This window comes from Artibeus jamaicensis, unplaced genomic scaffold (assembly GCF_021234435.1).
Source record: "Artibeus jamaicensis isolate MK-2021 breed Jamaican fruit bat unplaced genomic scaffold, CSHL_Jam_final contig_388, whole genome shotgun sequence".
Lineage (NCBI taxonomy): Eukaryota > Metazoa > Chordata > Mammalia > Chiroptera > Phyllostomidae > Artibeus > Artibeus jamaicensis.
In genome coordinates this window covers 521495-540216 of record NW_026521813.1, presented here as the reverse complement: position 1 = coordinate 540216, position 18722 = coordinate 521495, and the positions used below count along the sequence as shown (strand labels likewise).

At 37.5% G+C, this 18722-nt stretch overlaps 1 protein-coding gene across 1 annotated transcript in view; it reads left to right on the top strand.

Annotated features, from left to right (window-relative positions):
- Positions 1 to 18722, top strand: part of COL19A1 (collagen type XIX alpha 1 chain) — a 348702-nt gene that overhangs the window by 158552 nt on the left and 171428 nt on the right. The window contains exons 13-14 of the mRNA XM_053665015.1: positions 8326 to 8379; positions 9990 to 10025. Of these exons, the coding sequence (XP_053520990.1) occupies positions 8326 to 8379; positions 9990 to 10025 (90 nt within the window). The remainder of the gene's footprint in view (positions 1 to 8325; positions 8380 to 9989; positions 10026 to 18722) is intronic.

Sequence of the window (18722 nt, the reverse complement as noted above, 5' to 3'; positions counted from 1 at the left end):
ATTACTTATTCTTTCTGTGACTCAGTTTCTTCATTTTCACAGCGGGATTTTAATATTAATAGCACATAACTCTTAGGCTTTTTAAAAAACTATAGTACATATCATATATGAGGCATGTGGAACAGTGCCTCACATACAGTAAGAGCTACATAAACATTTGCTATTTTAAGAAATTGTGTTAAATAAAACACATCTCTAATAGAAAAAGCTTTTCATTTATTTGTTTTCGTGAGGTTATATAATCTTAGAAGAGTAGATTTCAATCATTGAGTTTAGTCTCTTTCTCTGCATCCTTACAAACAGCTCATCAGAATTACAGCATCTGATGTTCCTAAAATAATAATGTTACTCTCCTTACACCAGTGCAGTCTGTAATACTGAATACAAAGGTATCAAAACCATGAAGCTGCTGTGTCAGCTGGAGCAGTTGGCACCACTGCTAGGGAGTACGGTGCAGTCAGTGGAAGACGGGAAAAGAATTCATTGATGGGTTAAATTTTTCAACAAATAACATTATTTTATATCATCTTAGATTTTTTTAAGGTGCTACGCATCATGAGTGGGTCTTCCAATAAAAATTAATTTCATAGTCTACCCGCTTTTATAAATGTGGTTATAATGCTGTCCTTCAGCTCTCCTCTTGCCTTTGGATGAGGTGCTGACTCTACATATAACAAACAGAACCAACTACTGTGCTTTTGAGACTCTTTATACACATGAATTTTATTGAGAATCTTGAAAATAGATGCCACTCTTCCTCAGCGTTGAACTCTGAGTCTGTTCCATTTGATTCCTATGCTTTATTGTGAGTGCTGTGTCTTTTTCTTCCCCGGACTCAATAACCATTGATAGCAGCACCAGTGTGATGTGAGGGGGAAAACTGCACTTGAGAAAAGCGTTACTGATCTGTTTCTTGAGCCTATTATGATGACATGGCCTTAAAGACATTGTGCCTTCTCACAGGAGGCATGAGTTATATGGTCACACTTCGATGGCTACAAAAGTAGGAGCTCGACCAGTATGGTGTTTCTCAATTGAGTTTTATCCTTCTGAGTTAAAGCACAGTGGTTACATACCCATCAAAGTCAGTATAAAACTGAACAGAACAAACTACTAATTATCCATTCAACTTGGACTTGAAAAGTAAAAGCAGCACTTATTAAGTACCTGCCATGTGCTAGCTGTTTGAACAACATATGATCCTCAGGACAACCATTCAAGACAACTGTTGTTTATATGTGTTTTATAGGGAAGCTTAAATTATTTACTCAAGATCATGCATAAAATGCAATTCCTTTCCTGGCTCTTCTCAACTGCCCCTCCTTGGGCATCTCTGGGAACTGCTCCCCTTGCACGTGCTATCTTCTTCTATAATGGCACCCAGGGTTCACATCAACTTGTAATTAATTGTTTACTTTATTTCCTCTGTGCCCCTTTCTGACCACAGTTGGTTGAACTAGGGATAGTTAACTGAATCAATGGTCAGTAAATTCCTGCCCAGAAGCTGTAGTTGGGTTAGGGTGTTAGACAAGGTTAATCTATAAGCTGGGTTAGTTTGTTTCCTTCTATTTTTTAAAATAATATTTTCATATTCACATGTTCATAAGATTTAGTCTTGCATGTTTACAGATTTTGGATAATATTTGTTGAGTAAATGGATACTTGGTGTCTTTCTCAGTCATCTCTTTCTTCGTGGATAGCGTAACACCAGTAAGATGAGAGAAAACCTCTTTTTAATGAATTTCTCAGCTCGGTAAATTGCACAACTTCCTGGCTCGTTCTGTAAGCCAAGTGCAAATCAGCCTTGATGATGCCTCCTCTTCCCTGTCCCCACTTCCAGTCTATCTGCAAGTCCTGCCTCCCAGGTCCTGCCAATGCTGACCACTCCTCTCCATCTCTATCACCCCCACCCTGTCTCAGCCATCCTGCTTTCTTGCCTGGAAAACTGTGATAGCCCCTTTTCTGCTTCCACTCTTATTGCCTTCAAACTTTTTTCATGTTGTAGCTGAAGTGATTTATTTTTGAAACACAGTCACATCAGGTCATTTCCTTGCTTAAAACTATAAGTGGCTTCCCATTGTGCTTAGAATAAAACCATCCTTCTTACCATGGCCTGCAATTCTCTATGTGCCATGACCCCTAGCTAACCTTGACTTTATCTCCTGCTCCTTACCTGCTTGCTCATGACACTCCTTTCAACTAAGGAGCTTTTGTGCTAGCTGTTCTCTCGATGCGCAGTGCTTTCCCCAGGATCCCTGTATGGCTGGGTGTTCTGAAATGAAAAAATGTCTCCTCCTCACAGTCTGTTTCTGACCACCCCAAATGAAGTAGAAGTTCTCTCTTTCTTCACATTTATCATGTTCATCCTGTTAACCTGGTTATTGTCAGTTACCCTTCTCTCAAAACTAAGTTCCGTAAGGGCAGGGATCTTGATATTGTTAAGGAAAAAATTATTGAAATGGTAAGGAAGACATTTTATTCAAGACTGTTGCAGTAGAGTTATTGCAATATGGAAGAGAGATTGAAGTCAACCAGAACAAGTGGGATTTATAGCCAACCCACAGAGTGATGGGTCAGTAAATGGAAAATTACTAAGAACAAACATAAAGGTAGGAGAATTCTCGCTAAACTGACTTACCAGGTTTCTTGTTAAAGGCCTGCCAAGGACATCAAAGCTGGGGGATGAGGAGCCTATTCAGATATCAAGAGTGGGGGACAGGACAGGGACCAAGGTTGAGGCCTGGTCGAGAACAGGGCTCAGAGGAACCTGACTAAAGTTTGGTCCAGGGGAAAGTTTGTGAATTTTTTGGTTTTTGTAATCCTATATGACACTCTCTAATAGTAATAGAGTATGTTGTATATTAGATAGTATTATCTATATAATGTTATTATTTTTAAGGACTTTACCATGTTTTATATACCCTGTAAGATTAAGTAATTGGGGGCAGGGAGAGGGTTCTGACAATCATATTGAATTTTTGAAGGTTAAACATCCCTTTTAAAGCCTGACCAGATTCCATGCAGAAGGTTCCTGATGTTCATTTTGTTCTTTATTTATTTAGTAACTGGCACTACTATTCTGTTGATTGAGGTCCATTGTTCTCCCCCCTAAGCCTGGCAATGGAATGGACTACAGTGCCCAACTCTCCCCTTGCTGTTCTTTTCTTTTTTAAGTATATTTTATTGATTATGCTATTACAGTTATCCCAATTTTCCCCCTTTATTCCCCCTTTGCCCTGCATCCCCCAACCCTCCAGCATTCCCCCACCCTTAGATCATGTCCATGGGTTATACATAAAAGTTCCTTGAATTCTCTGTTTCCTATACCATTTTTGACCTCTTCCCATCTATTTTATACCTACCAATTATGCTTCTTCTTCCTTGTACCTATTTGCCCCTATTCCTCCCCTTTCTGTCCCCACTGAAAACTCTCCATATGATGTCCATTTCTCTAATTATGTTCCCATTCTAGTTGTTTGCTTAGTTTTTGTTTTCACTATTTTTCTTTTTTTATGTTCATTTGTTGATAGTTGTGAGTTTGTTGTCATTTTAATGTTCATATTTTTTATCTACTTTTTCCTAGATAAGTCCCTTTAACATTTCATATAATAAGTGCTTAGTGATGATGAACTCCTTGAACTTGACCTTATCTGAGAAGCACTTTATCTGCCCTTCCATTCTAAATGAAAGCTTTGCTGGATAGAGTAATCTTGGGTGTAGGTCCTTGCCTTTCATGACTTCAAATACTTCTTTCCAGCCCCTTCTTGCCTGCAAGGTTTCTTGGGAGAAATTAGCTGATAGTCTTATGGGAACTCCTTTGTAGGTAACTGTCTCCTTTTCTCTTGCTGCTTTTAGTATTCTCTCTTTATCTTTACTCTTGGGTAACTTAATAATGATGTGCCTTATTGTATTCCTTTTTGGGTCCAACTTTTTTGGGACTCTATGGGCTTCCTGGACTTCCTGAAAGTCTATTTCCTTTGCTATACTGGGAAAGTCATCTTTCATTATTTGTTCAAATAAGTTCTCAGTTTCTTGCTGTTGTTCTTTTCCTTCTGGCACCCCTATAATTTGGATATTGGAATATTCAAAGTTGTTCCAGAGGTTCCTAAGCTTCTCTTCATTTTTAAAAAATTTTTATGTCTTCATTCCTTTCCAGTTGAATGTTTATTTCTTCCTTCTGTTACAAATCATTTATTTGAGTCCTGGTTTCCTTCCTGTCATGTTGGTTCCCTGAATATTTTGCTTTATTTCACTTTGGGTATCTTTCATTTGTTCTTACATTTTTTGACCAAGCTCAATCGGTTCTGTGAGCATTTTGATCAGCAGAGCATTGAACTCTCCATCAGACGGGTTGGCTATCTCCTCATTGCTTAGCTCTCTTTCTGGGTTTTGCTCTGTTCTTTCATTTGGCCCCTATTTCTTTGCCTAAGCATATCTGTTAAGCTGTAATGGGTGGGGCCTTAAGAGGTGTTCACTTGGGCAGGGCAACCCTCTTTGCTACGCTGAGGCACAGCCTGTAGGGCAGTGGGGGGAGCCTGTGAAGAGGAAACAATGCAGCACACCTGCTCAGCTCTAGCTGAGCAGAGCTTTCCAATGAACTTTCCAATGAACTCTCATGTGAGACTGGGAGTTTCTCTCACCAGCAACTGCCATAGTCCATGGTCAGCTGAGTCTCAGTTTCTTGTTTGGCCAATTCTACCCTCATGGTTCAGTCTGCCGCATGTTGCCACGGGTTCTCTCCATCCACCCATCATACTGGTCTGGTTGGTCTAGTTGACTATTTCCTTAATTCCTTGGTTGTTAGAGTTCCGTGAAGTTTCATTTCCTGGAACTTCTGGTTGTTTATTTATTTTAGATTGGTTGTTATCCTCCTTTTGGTTGTGTGAGGAAGCAAAGGGTTTCTACCTACACCTCCATCTTGGCCAGAACCTATATAATATTATTTTTAAATATGATAGTACAGATTCAAGACACATGTAAATATATAACATTTCTAATGGTCACATTAGAAGTAAGAAGAAACACTAATCTGTTATTAATTTTAATAACATATTGTATTTAATTGCATATCTAAAATGTTACCATTTCAATACATAATCAACAGAAAAATATTAATGAGTAATTTACATTTCTTTCTTTGTACCAAATATCAAAGAAACGGTAGTATTTTATACCCATAGCACATCTCAATTCAGATTAGTCACATGTCAAGGATTCCAAAGCTAGATGTCTCCTGCACTGGACAGCAGAAGTCTGAAGGCTAGGAAGTGACTACACACTGGGTACAACAAATGTTTATTGACTAAATGGATGAATGAAGTGAATTAAGAATAAAGTCTACTCTGTAATTTTGAGAAAGAAGAGCAAAATAGGAGGGATCACAATACCTGATACCAAACTATATTACAAGGCCACTGTAATCAAAACAGCCTGGTACTGGCATAAAAACTGGCACACAGACCAGTAGAGCAGAACAAAGAGCCATGAATATAAGCCATGACACCATTAAAGTCCTAGAGGAGAACATAGGCAGGAAAATCTCAGATATTTCACGCAGCAACATTTTCACTGATACGTCCCCTAGAGCAAGGGACATAAAGGAGAGAATAAACAAATGGGATCTCATCAAAATAAAAAGCTTCTGCATGGCTAAAGAAAGCAATATTAAAATAAAAAGAGAACCAACTGTATGGAAAAACATATTTGCCAATGATACCTCAAACAAGGGTTTAATCTCCAAAATGTACAAAGAATTTACATGACTCCACTCTAAGAAGACAAGCAACCTAATTAAACAGTGGGCAAAGGACTTGAACAGACACTTCTGCAAGGAGGATATGCAGAGGATCCAGAGACACATGAAAAGATGCTCAATATCACTAGCTATCAGAGAGATGCAAATTAAAACCACAATGAGATACCACTTCACACCAGTCAGAATGGCCATTATAAACAAAGCAACAAACAACAAGTGTTGGAGAGGTTGTGGAGAAAAGGGAACCCTAGTTCACTGTTGGTGGGATTGCAGACTGGTACAACCACTATGGAAAACAGTATGGAATTTTCTAAGAAAACTAAAAATGGATCTGCCCTTTGACCCAGCAATTCCACTGCTAGGATTATACCCTAAGAACTCTGAAACACCAATCCAAAAGAACCTATGCACCCCAATGTTCATAGCAGCACAATTTACAATAGCCAAGAGCTGGAAGCAACCTAGGTGCCCATCAGTAAATGAATGGATCGAAAAACTATGGTACATTTACACAATGGAATTCTATGCAGCAGAAAGAAAAAAGGAACTCCTACCCTTTGCAACAGCCTGGATGGAACTGGAACGCATTAGGCTGAGTGAAATAAGCCAGGGGGTAAAAGACAAATACCATCCGATAATCACCTTTAACAGGAACCTAAACAACAAAACAAAAAATCAAGCAAAATATAACCAAAAACACTGAAATAGAGAACAGGCTGACAGTGACCAGAGGGGAGAGGGGAGGGAATTTCAGGGGAAAAGGGGAAGATTTTAAAGGAACAAGTATAAAGGACACATGGACAAAAATTAAGGGGGTTGGAAATGGGAGGGAGGTGGGGGGCACTGGGGGGTGGGCTGGGATGGGAGTAAAAGAATACTGTACTTGAACAACAATTAAAATAATTTTTAAAAATTTTTTAAAGAAAAAAAGAATAAAGTCTATTCAAAGACCTGGCAGTTTTGTTTCCTCAAATGTTCAGAATACATAGGTGCCAAGTTTTACTCCAGAGGCGTGTATAAATACAGTACATATTGCTTGATTTGGGACAAATACATAATTCAAATACTAAGAGAATATCACATCTCAAATGTGATTTCATTTTTCACTCATCCATGTTCTATAACTGCTCCAAGGTAATGACAGAACAACCATAAATTTTATCCACAAAGGTGTTTATGCAGCTACAAAAATTTTTGCCACTTAGATGCTGTTTTCATCCATTAATGTTTTTTATTAAAGTGCAAGATTACAGTTTTCACATACTCTCTGGCACAAGATTTTAAGTACTCAGTTTTCTTTTGTCCCTTTAAATTAGTCATTGACTTTTATATTGAGTTGGCTATGGATGATGGCATTTGGCATTGTTTATTTACTATAAAAATGTCAGAGCAGTGGTAGTTGGACCTTTCAGGCAGGAGCAGTAAGGTTTAACCATGCATTCTCTGGCTTCAGAATATTTCTTTTTTTCATTATTGTTCTTCCCTCATGCAATGTACTTTATAAGGAAAGATGCTTTTACCTATTTACCAAAGGGTCAGGATGTGTCTGTCTAGCTCTTTCTGTTTACATTGTGAGCACATTTGGCTGTGGAACTGATCTCCTCCAGTGAAATCTGTTGTGGTATTCTTTTTATTTTATCTTACTTACTTAATTAATTTTTAGAGATTGGGGAAGGGAAGGAGAAAGAGAGGGAGAGAAGCCTCAATGTGCCAGAGATACATCAGTCGTATGCCTCTCACACACCCCTGACTGGGGACCTGGCCCACAACTCAGCCATGTGCCCTGACTGGGAATCAAACACGTGACCTTCAGGTTCACAGGCCAGCACTCAGTCCACTGAGCCATTGTAGCCAGGGCTGTTTTGGTATTCTGAAAGTGGCCACTTCTGAGTCAGATCCACCAGATACCCACTAAAACACCCAAAAGTCTAGAGGACTATTGAATGTATTTATCTGATATGCTATGTCATATATTTCATTTGATAGCTCTATAGATCCAGTTTAAAAAAAGAGAGATAGGAATTGGAGAACTAGAACATACTTTATAACAGATAAGAGATTACATTTTAGCTCGAACTTTGTGATAGCAAAAGAGTACACCTTTCATTTCATTCCCTCCTGGTTAGATTTCTTGATGGAGACAGAAAAATGTTTTTTATTTAAATCTTGAATTTTGGGGGGCAAGCTTTAGAAAAGCCAAATCAATGCTAAATCAGAGGTATTTTCAACATCTAAAAATTTAATCCAAAGTGGATACTTAAAAGCTCATATAGGCCTAAATGATGTTCTCCCAGATGGTGAATTAATATAATTTTAGCAGGAAGCAAAGTTGCACAAATATGCAGTATTGCGGACTCACACTGATTTAATGTATCTGTACCCACCACAGCGCAGATGTTGCTTGTCATTTCACTGCCAGTTGTCTCTATTTTTCTCTGTACTACACACTGAAGAATGAGATTTCGGAGTTCAGTAAATGATGATTTATTTCATGACTAATGACTTGTTAGAAATTAAAGCTCTCTGTGCACTGTGTATAGAAATCACATTGGTTTTATTTTTTTGTACAGGGTTTGAAAGGTGACGTGGGTCCCCGTGGTCCACCTGGCCCCAAAGGAGAAAAGGTATCACATTCACCAAGAAATGTGCCGATCTTTTCTTAAGAACACCCTGATAACCTGTGCAGTGACTTTTCACTGGTACTGTTAACTGCCAAAAGTTAATTTTTTTAGAATTAACCAAAGGCTGTTGTGTTAAAAGCATCTGAACAAGAAAATCCTTTTTGGTTCATTTAATTAGTTTGAAGAGACTAACTGCACAATTGGTACCCAACATTAGTTTGTGTTTATAAGATTTCCCTTTTCTCTCCCTTGCTTAACAGCATTAGGTATTCCATCACCAAATTAGCAACTGTGTCCTGTGTCAGGGCAGTTTGCCAGTAGCACTCAGCTGCTACTTTAATGGTGAAGCAGGTGGCCTTTGGGGAAAAGGAAACTAATTTTGTGTCTCAGTCTTACTCTAAATGCTCCATTTCCTGCCACCTTTTCTTGTATGACATTTTATAATGGCATATTGGCAATTCACCTTGAAAAGAGAATTAAGAAATAGTAAAGCAAGAGTTGTTTGGCTCAAGGTCATTGGACGACCTCAGTTTGATGAGAATTGTATGTGTGGGTGTTCTGCACTCTATTTTGTTCTCTGCCACTAGCGCATTTAGAAATCCATGTCTATCTTCAATATTTACCCCTGTATTAAAGCTGATCTTGTAAATTGGTCCTTAGTGAGAGACTTAAGTGATTTAAGCTACAGCCATGTTTCTTAACAATGATTGGTTATTTCTTTTCAGTTTTTCCCCCAAATATGATTACATAATGCTAAGTCTTAACTTTTCAAGTGACTACATTAGAGGAGAAAAGAGAAAGGTATGGAGATACTCTCGGCGTGAGAATACAAGGTCCCACTGCCTCATGTCTCAGAGCATATGGTCTCCACACTGTCCACTTCAACAAGGATCCTAGCAGTGATGCTTGGTTTTAATAACTGAGTTCTTCTGAATTACAGGGGGGTGCTGACACAATAAGGCATATAGATGACATATTTATAAATCAGAAAATAGTAAGGTTTTAGATGAACTGTTTTCTAAAGATTTTGAATAGTTTGTCAAAACATCCACCTGGTAATTTGAATTCACATACATCAGCGAAGAAATTTTAGTATTTAAAAAGACAAAATGTAGGCAAATCCTCTTCCCATTGATGGCAAGTGCAATGCGAATTCAGCAGAGCATTCGAAGAGGCAACGAGACCACTTCTTGCAGCTGGGAGGCATGAAGTGGGGACATCCACTTACTATTTCTGCTGATCCTTATACTAACTTTGTCAGAAAAATGATGTGTCGTCGTGACACTTCCCAGCTGCTCCACTGGCAAGTAATCATATTCGAAGAGATAGTCTTTCTAATTTTGGATCAGTAGACAAAAGAATAGAAATTAGATTATTTTAGCTTTTCAAACAAGCACTACAAAAAAGCATGGGGGTGCACCAGGTGATATTTATATCATGAGAGCTAAAAGCTTATGATATACTTCACATTATGCACAGAATTTTATCAAGATAAACTTCTTCTGTTATTCAGGATAGATCTAGATATTTCTTCTATCCATTCAGAAAAGTTATAACTATCATGTGTGAAAAGAGACTATTGGTAATTGCAACTTTTCTCTGATATGTTTTAGGGAGATACAGGACCTCCGGGAGCCCCAGCCTTAACTGTAAGTGTTCTTGAGATCAAAATTCAAGATTGAGATACGGGATCCTATTTACTGTTTACACTATAACATGACTAAACCAGAATTTAAGCTACAGGGTGTTTTGAGGCTTGATAATGACCTCAGGGTGGATCTGGTCAAACCTGCAAATATTAAACACAAGGTGTAACCTGAGGATATATAGGTAGTTAGCAGAAAAGTCTGGAAGTGGTACCTATCCTGAAAATTTTTCTCCACCTTCCATATGATACATAATTTTGACCCTTAAGTGTTTGATTATCTATACTTAACATTTAAAGTTAAAATTAATGGAAGCAGAGACAATTCTCTTTAATCTAAAAACTGTAAAAGAACAACTACAACGACAAAAAACATAATCATCCAGTGCTAAAAACAGCTACCTATTTAAATGGATTGTTACAAACCTGTCCAAGACTATTGTTTTTTTCTAGATGACTTGCCCCTAAGCTTTGCAAGTGATAAAATGGTGATATTTTAGTGACAGATTTATGAGAAAAGCTTATAATGTGCACATAATGGGGTTATTCTCATTTAAACAGTTCATCATTTATTAAGCATTTAATCATAAATGTGTAATGCTCTTATGTTTAGATACAATTTACTGTTATAGATTTTGTTCATAAGCCATTAAGAATTCTCATTTAAGTTAAAGATTTGGTTTAAAAATGACGCTAGCCTAATGGAAAAGAAGTTTTTAAAATAAGATCATTTGTAGCCTGAGGTCTCTAAGATTTAATGTTGGTATTACCTAATGATATAAATTATACATTGAAATGATCAGTTCTCAAAGACCTTTCTTGATTCTAGAAGGTCATCTTTAAAGAAGTCTTCTAACACTGCACAGGGCCTTTCCCAACAGGGCAGCACCAGAGTCTCAAAGACTGCATGGTTTGGACAATATTCACATGTATCTTCATGTTTAAAAATGTCATTCTGCCCTGGCTGGTGTAGCTCAATGGACTGAGTGTGGGCCTGTGAACCAAAAGATTGCAGTTCAGTTCCCAGTCAGGGCATGTACCTGGGTTGCAGGCCAGTTCCCAGCAGGGGACTCACAAGAGGCAACCACACATTGATATTTCTCTCCCTCTCTCCTTCCCTTCCCCTCTAAAGATAAATAAAGAAGATCTTTATTTTAAAAATGTCATTCTGAACAGTAATGACTTACACAGTTCATCTTTACCATGCTTAATTAAAGGACATAGATTTATTGATAAATGGAAATTATAAAGAACCAAACAGATGACTTAATAGGGAATAACCAAATTCAGTTTGCAATGGAATTCCATGCTTGAAGATTTGTTTTCAAGATGGAAACAAAAACTCTTTATTTAGAGGAGGTTTTAACTGCATGCTATTTCATTTTTATACTATGTGGAGTTTATTTTTAAAATTATTTGGCAGCGATTTGGGGTTAAGCTGGCTCATTTTACTTAAGTCACACACTTGTTTTTCTTCAACTAAGTTATATGCTCAGCCACTTCATTTAGTTATCTGATTTCCTAGTCGCTTTCAACTTGTGACTAGGATGAAAATGCAAAATATGTGAATCATTTCACCTGATATGCAATGTTGGCCCTGGAGCCCGAAAATTGTATCAGACTGTATCTGTTTTATGGATTTTCCATGACAGCTGAGTCCTCTTGCCATGCAGCGCCCTATACGTGCCTGCACTTTTCAGCTGACAAATACTGAGACAGTACAGCTAATTTTTATACTTCTCAGAAGCTATGTCAAGGCAAAAGAAAAACCCACAATGAAATGAAATGTTTCATTTCATAAAGTATTAATATTATTTCATATATAGTTTCATTATATATTAATATTTGGGTATGACTATATACTTGTCATTATTTTATTAATGTAGATAATCAACTGTTAACAGTGAAATAGGGGTAAACTTAAATTAATATCAAATTACCACCCATTAAACATTTAATTGACCTTATAAATGCTGTTTGAAATGTTTTAATGAAGTTATTGATGCCAGTCTTCAAGGAAGCCAAGATAACTGACCTCATTATATTTGGAATCAATGAGCCACTGATATTTAGGAGTCAATAACCTTAGAGTTCATCCGCAGTGGTTCTCAAAGCTGGCTGCACACTAAGCTTCACTGGAGAGCTTTAAAACATAGCAACGTGTGTCTCCACACCCAGAAATTATACTTCAGTAGATATGATGTGGAACCAGTACATTTAAAAACCTCTCCAGGTAGTTCCAAATATGCAGCTGGGATTGAAAGGCACTGTTTATGGGCACTCTAATGGAACAGCTTTTTTCCCACTTGGAAGACTCCTTTAGCTTTTTGAAGAAGTCTGGCTTTCATCTCAAATTCAACCTAATGTACAGTAATAAAGAAATATCTTTCCATTAGGGAGGCATTGTAGTGAAACTAAATTAAGAGTGAAGCCTACTTGGTTAAGTGGAGGAGATTAGGCCTAGGAAGGTACCTTTAATTATACCCTTAACCTAGCCATTCAAGGACTCCTGTGGGCTCAGGTGCCTTAACGCATCTCAAAATTTAATGTGCATTGAAACCTTCAGGGGTCGTGTTCAAATGCATATTTTATTCTGTAAGTCTGAGGTGGGAGCTTGAGAGTCTACATTTGTAACTTGAGGATGCAGATGCTGCTGGTCCTCAGACCCCACTTTGAGTCACAGGGGCTGAGCACCCAGCCCCAGGTGTACTGTAGACTCTCCACTTCATTCCACAGATCAGTGCTTCTCCACCTGTGCCGCACATTAGAATCACTTGAGTGCTTTAAAAACTCCAATCCCCAGGCTGAACCCTATGCCAAAAAGTCAGAATCTGGTCGTCTTAAAATTTTCCCAAACCCTTCCAACGTGCAACCAAGTATGAGAGCTAATGCTCTGAAAGTGTGTCAAATTCTTCTCTCATAGCTTCTTCTTTCAGAGTTTGAGCAAACATTTTAAAATCCCATTCCGATTACTTTCAGAAGCATTTCCAGGAAATGCAGGAACCTATGATTTGGTTCCTGATTACTTGATTATAGAGGATGATCTCCACGTTTACAGCCCACTGGAAGTCCATCAACAGGCCCTGATCAGGACACTGCAGGCAAGTCCAGGACATAGAATTCCAGAGACTAAGCCTACAGACTCGCACTGCCCTGAATAAATAAGGAAAGAAAGTTGAACACCTTTTTACCTCTAAAACATACATACTATATTTATTTTACTTTTATTTGTATTTTGCTTAATAAGAAGTTGAGAGAATTTTTTATTTTTCTGAGAAAATTCCATACTGTTTCTAGGATTATATCCTAAGAATCCTAAAACATCAATTTCAAAGAACCCATGCACCACAATGTTCATAGCAGCACAATTTACAATAGACAAGAGTTGGAAGCAACCTAGATGCCCGACAGTAAATGAATGGGTCAAAAAATCGTGGTACATATACACAATGGAATTCTATGAAGCAGAGAGAAAGAAGGAGCTACTACCCTTTGCAACAACATGGATGGAACTGGAAAGCATTATGCTGAGTGAAATAGGCCAGGTGTTGAAAGACAAATACCATATGATCTCACCTTTAACAGGAAGCTAAAGAACAAAACGAACAAGCAAGCAGAATAAAAACAAAGACACTGAAATAGAGAACAAGGGGACAGTGACCAGAGGGGAGAGGGAAGGGAATTTAAGGGGGAAGGGGGGAGGGATTTGGAGGAACAAATGTGAAGGATGCAGGGACGAGAGCTGGGGGGGGTGGAGATGGGAGGGGGGCTGGGATGGAAGAAATAGACAAAAACTGTACTTGAAAGATAACTAAATAAATAAAATGAAATAAAATAAAGAAGTTGAGAGAAGTAGTAATTAAACACTGAAATGTTGAGTTTACTGATGCAGAGCAATCTATTTGATACAGAACATCTTTGTGAAGGATTGTGTTTATCACTGATATGTTCATGTCCCTGTGGATTACCATGCTTTGGCTATTATTTTAAATTTAAAAAATCATGTAACAACATTTCTTTTCAAAAATCCAATATATAAAACTATGTATTGTAATTAAATGTTACTTTGCTTTTTATTTATACTTCTTATAACTGACTGTATATAATTGGGTCTCAGTGGAGAAGATGGCTAAAAAAGTAAGAGAAGTCAATTGTAGAAGGAGTAAGAAAGGTGAGAAAATGGTATGTAACATAGATCAGAGGCCTAGAAATAGGCTCATTAATTGAATTCAAGTGCAACAGCTCTTAATTTTTACTGCACCTTTTCCTTTCCTGTCATCTTGCAGTTTTCTTACTGCCAGTGACCACTACCACCTTACTTCACTCTCCAAAAGTACGGGAAACCTCTTACTGAGAAAAATGACCAAAACGGTGCTGGAGTTTGCAAATGTAGTGGGCACTTAAACTCTCTTATTATTTGAAGAAATAAGATCCCTTTTAAAATTCCACAGTGGAATCCATTTGATAGTATTTCAATATGGAATGAACTCCAATGTGACTGCTTCAAAAAAAAGCTAAAAGGAAGAAGGAGGAGGAAGAGGGGAGAGGAAGGAAGGAAGAAAGGGAGGGAGGGAGGAAGGAAGGGAGGGAGGAAGCAAAGGCAGAGAGGGAGGGAGGGAGACACTTTACTATCTAGCTCAGAAACAAGAAGACAAGAGATTAAGGTAAAAGGCTGAGTTTCTTACTAGGCATATTTTCAACAAACACAGCTGGATGAAAATTTTAAAAATTAATCAGATCACTTTGATGTATTTTCAGCCAGTTCACTAATTAATTTAGTTGTAAATTAACTATTGCTTAAACATAGTAAGCTCATATAATTTCTTATAATAAATATAGAATTAACTTTCTGAGGAAGTGAGGTTTTTAAAACTGACTTAAGCTAACCAATTGATCTTCATCCTTTTTTATATATCACACTAATAACGGTTTTTAAAAAACAACACATCTTGTCATATCCTAAGTAATAATGATAATAATAATAATACAATAATAAATGGCAAACATCTATTGAGTGCTTACTATATGTTATCTAAACCACTTATGTAAACAACTTCGTAAGCTAGAAAGTGATTATTACCACATTACAGGTGAGGGAACTGAAGACTAGAAAATTTATGTAACTTGCCCAAGGCTCTAGAGATGATGGTGACAAACTAGAATTCAGATACCTGTTTGACTCTAAAACTGAAGCTTGTGTTTTGAGATGTGCATGTAATTTTATTTAAAGAAGTATTCCTCTTCCTATTTCATTTCATTTTTGAGCTTTATTGAAATATAATTGACATATAACACTGCATAAGTTTAAGATTTACTATGTAGTACATTTATGCATGTATAGATTGCAAAATTATTACCCCAGTAATGTTAGTTAACAGCTGTGGGAAGTAGGTGGGTGAATAGTGGCCAGAGCTCTCAGAGGGCAGCAAAGAACATGGATCCCACTAGCCATTTTGCAGATTCCATCTGGAAGGTCACCCAGGAGCCACTGGGGATGTCTCACCTGCAGATCATCCCCCGTCTGGTCCGTAGGCATCCCTAAAGCTATCATGCATACTCTCCTCATGCATACACCCCTACCTTTACCCCTGTGTGCACCAGAGGACAGTGAGAGACAGGCTTTGCAGAAAAACAACCAAAAGTTTATGTAGAACTACAAAAGATTCTGAATAGCCAAAGCAATTCTGAAAAAAAAAAAACACAAAGCTGGAGGCATTCTATTTTCCGATTCCTATATTACAAAGCTATATTTATCAAAACAATATGATACTCTCATAAAATATAATGTAGACCATTGGAGCAGAATTGGGAGCCCAGAAATAAACCCATGCATTTACAGTCAACTAGTATTTGACAAGGGAGTCAAGAGTACTCCCTGGATAAAGAGAAAAGATGATCTCTCAGAAAAATGGCTTTGGGAAAGTTGGATAGTCACATGCCAAAGAATGAATCAGACTCCTCTCTTACAGCACTCGCAAAAATTAACTCAAAATGAATTAAAGAATTAAATATAAGAATTGATACCATAAAATTCCTGTAAGAAAACGTAGGGAAAATCTACTTGACATTGGTTTTGGCAATTATTGTTTTCACTATGATACCATAAGCACAAGCAATAGAAGCTAAACTAAGTAGGACTCTACTAAACTCTTAAGTTTCTGCACAATGAAAGAAACAAGCAACAAAATGAAAAGGCAAATTATGAAGTAGAAAATATTTGTAAACCATATATCTGATAAGTGGTTAACATCCAAAATATTTAAGGAGCTCATACAACTCAATAGCCAAAAAAGCATAAATAATTACGTAGACAATCTTATTCCAAAAAAATGACATAAAATGCCAACAGGTGTGTGAAAAAGTTCTCAACATCCCTGCTTATCAGGGAAATGCAAGTTGAAACCACAATGGGATATTACCTCACAACTTTTAGAATGGCTATCATCAAAAACACAAGAGAAAATATGTTGGTGAGGACATGGAGTAAAAGGGAACCCTTGTGCACGGTCAATGGGAATATAAATTTGTGCAGCCACCATGAAAAACAGTGTAGAGGTTACTCCTCAGAAAGCAAAAAATACAACTACCATATGATCTAGCAATCCCACTTCTGAGGACATAGCTAAAAGAAGTGCAATCAGTGTCTCAAAGAGATAATCTGTATTTCCCTGCTCATTCCAGCATTATTCACAATAGTCATGACATTGAAACAGCCTAAGTGACCATTGACAAATACATGGAAAAACAGTATGTTTTTATATATATATATATCATATCTCATATAAATATATATCATGTCATATGTATATGTCATATCCTATATATACATTCAGCCATAAAAACTAGGAAATCTTTTTTATTTTTATTTACTTATTTTTCAAGTACAGTTTTCTGTCTATTTCTCCCATCCCAGCCCACCCTGCCCCATGCTCCCCACCTCCCTCCCACTTCTAACCCCCTTAGTTCTTGTCCCTGTGTCCTTCATACTTGTTCCTCCAAATCCCTCCCCCTTTTTCCCTTTAAATTCCCTTCCCTCTCCCCTCTGGTCACTGTCCCCTTGTTCTCTATTTCAGTGTCTTTGTTTTTATTCTGCTTGCTTGTTTGTTTTGTTGTTTAGCTTCCTGTTAAAGGTGAGATCATATGGTATTTGTCTTTCAACACCTGGCCTATTTCACTCAGCATAATGCTTTCCAGTTCCATCCATGCTGTTGCAAAGGGTAGGAGCTCCTTCTTTCTCTCTGCTGCATAGAAAACTAGGAAATCTTGTCATTTGCAACACCATGTTTATACTAAGGGCATTACAGTAAGTAAAATAAGTCAGGAAGACAATACTAAAGTATTCTTACCTACATGCAGAACTAAGAAAAAGCCAATTCTATAGAAACAGAGAATGGTGGGAGCAACAGAAATAGAAAGCTATTTTTCAAGGGCACAAATTTCTGGTTACAAGATGAATAAGTTCAGGGATTTAATGTCCAGCATGGTGACATGGTCAACAACACCATATTACATATTTGAAAGTTGCTTACAGACTAGATCTTAAATGATAGCACTACACACATAAACAGGTATTTATGTGAGGTGATGGAGATGTTAACTAATCTGATTGTGGGAATTGTTTCACTATACATACATGTATAAAATCAACAACTTATATACCTTAAATCTTACACAATATTATATGTTAATTTTATCCCAATAAAGCTGGGGAAAAGTGAATAACTAATGAATTAAAAATGTTCTTCTGTTGATATTCATAATTTACAAAGCAGATTTACAAACTCATGCACTGCTGATGGGAATATGTTCTGAAAAATGGGTCATCTGGCAATTTCTTTTTTTTAAATATATTTTATTAATTATGCCATTACAGTTGTTCTATTTCCCCCCTTCATTCCCCTCCACCCTGCACACCCCCCACCATTCTCCCCCTTTAGTTTATGATCACATGTCTCAAGTTCTTTAGATTCTATATTTCCCATACTATTCTTGCCCTCCCCCCTATCTATTTTCTACCTACTGTCTATCCTACTTATTTTCTGTACCTTCTCCCCCCTTCTCCGCCTCCCACTCCCCTGTTGCTAATGCTCCATGTGGTCTTCATTTTTATGGTTCTGCTCCTGATCTAGCTGTCCTCTTAGTTTGCTTTTGTTTTAGGTGTGGTTGTTAATAACTGTGAATTTGCTGTCCTTTCACTGTTCATCTTTTTTATCTTCTTTTTCTTAGCTAAGTCCCTTTAACAGTTCATATAATAAGGGGTTGGTAATGATGAACTCCTTGAATTTGATCTTATCTGAGAAGCACTTTATCTGTCCTTCCATTCTAAATGAAAGCTTTGCTGGGTAGATCAATCTTGGATGTAGGTCATTGGATTTCATGACTTGGAATACTTCTTTCCAGCTCCTTCTTGCCTGTAAGGTCTCTTTTGAGAAATCAGCTGACAGTCTGATGGGAACTCCTTTGTTGGTGACTGTCCCCTTATCTCTTGCTGCTTCTAGGATTCTCTCTTTCATTTTAATCTTGGCTAATGTAATGATGATGTGCTTTGGTGTGTTCCTTCTTGGGTCCAACTTCTTTGGGACTCTCTGAGCTTCCTGAAGTTCCTGGAAGTGTATCTCCTTTACCAGATTGGGGAAATTCTCCTTTATTATTTGTTCAAATAAGTGTTCCACTCGTGCCTGTTCCTCTTCCCCTTCTGGTA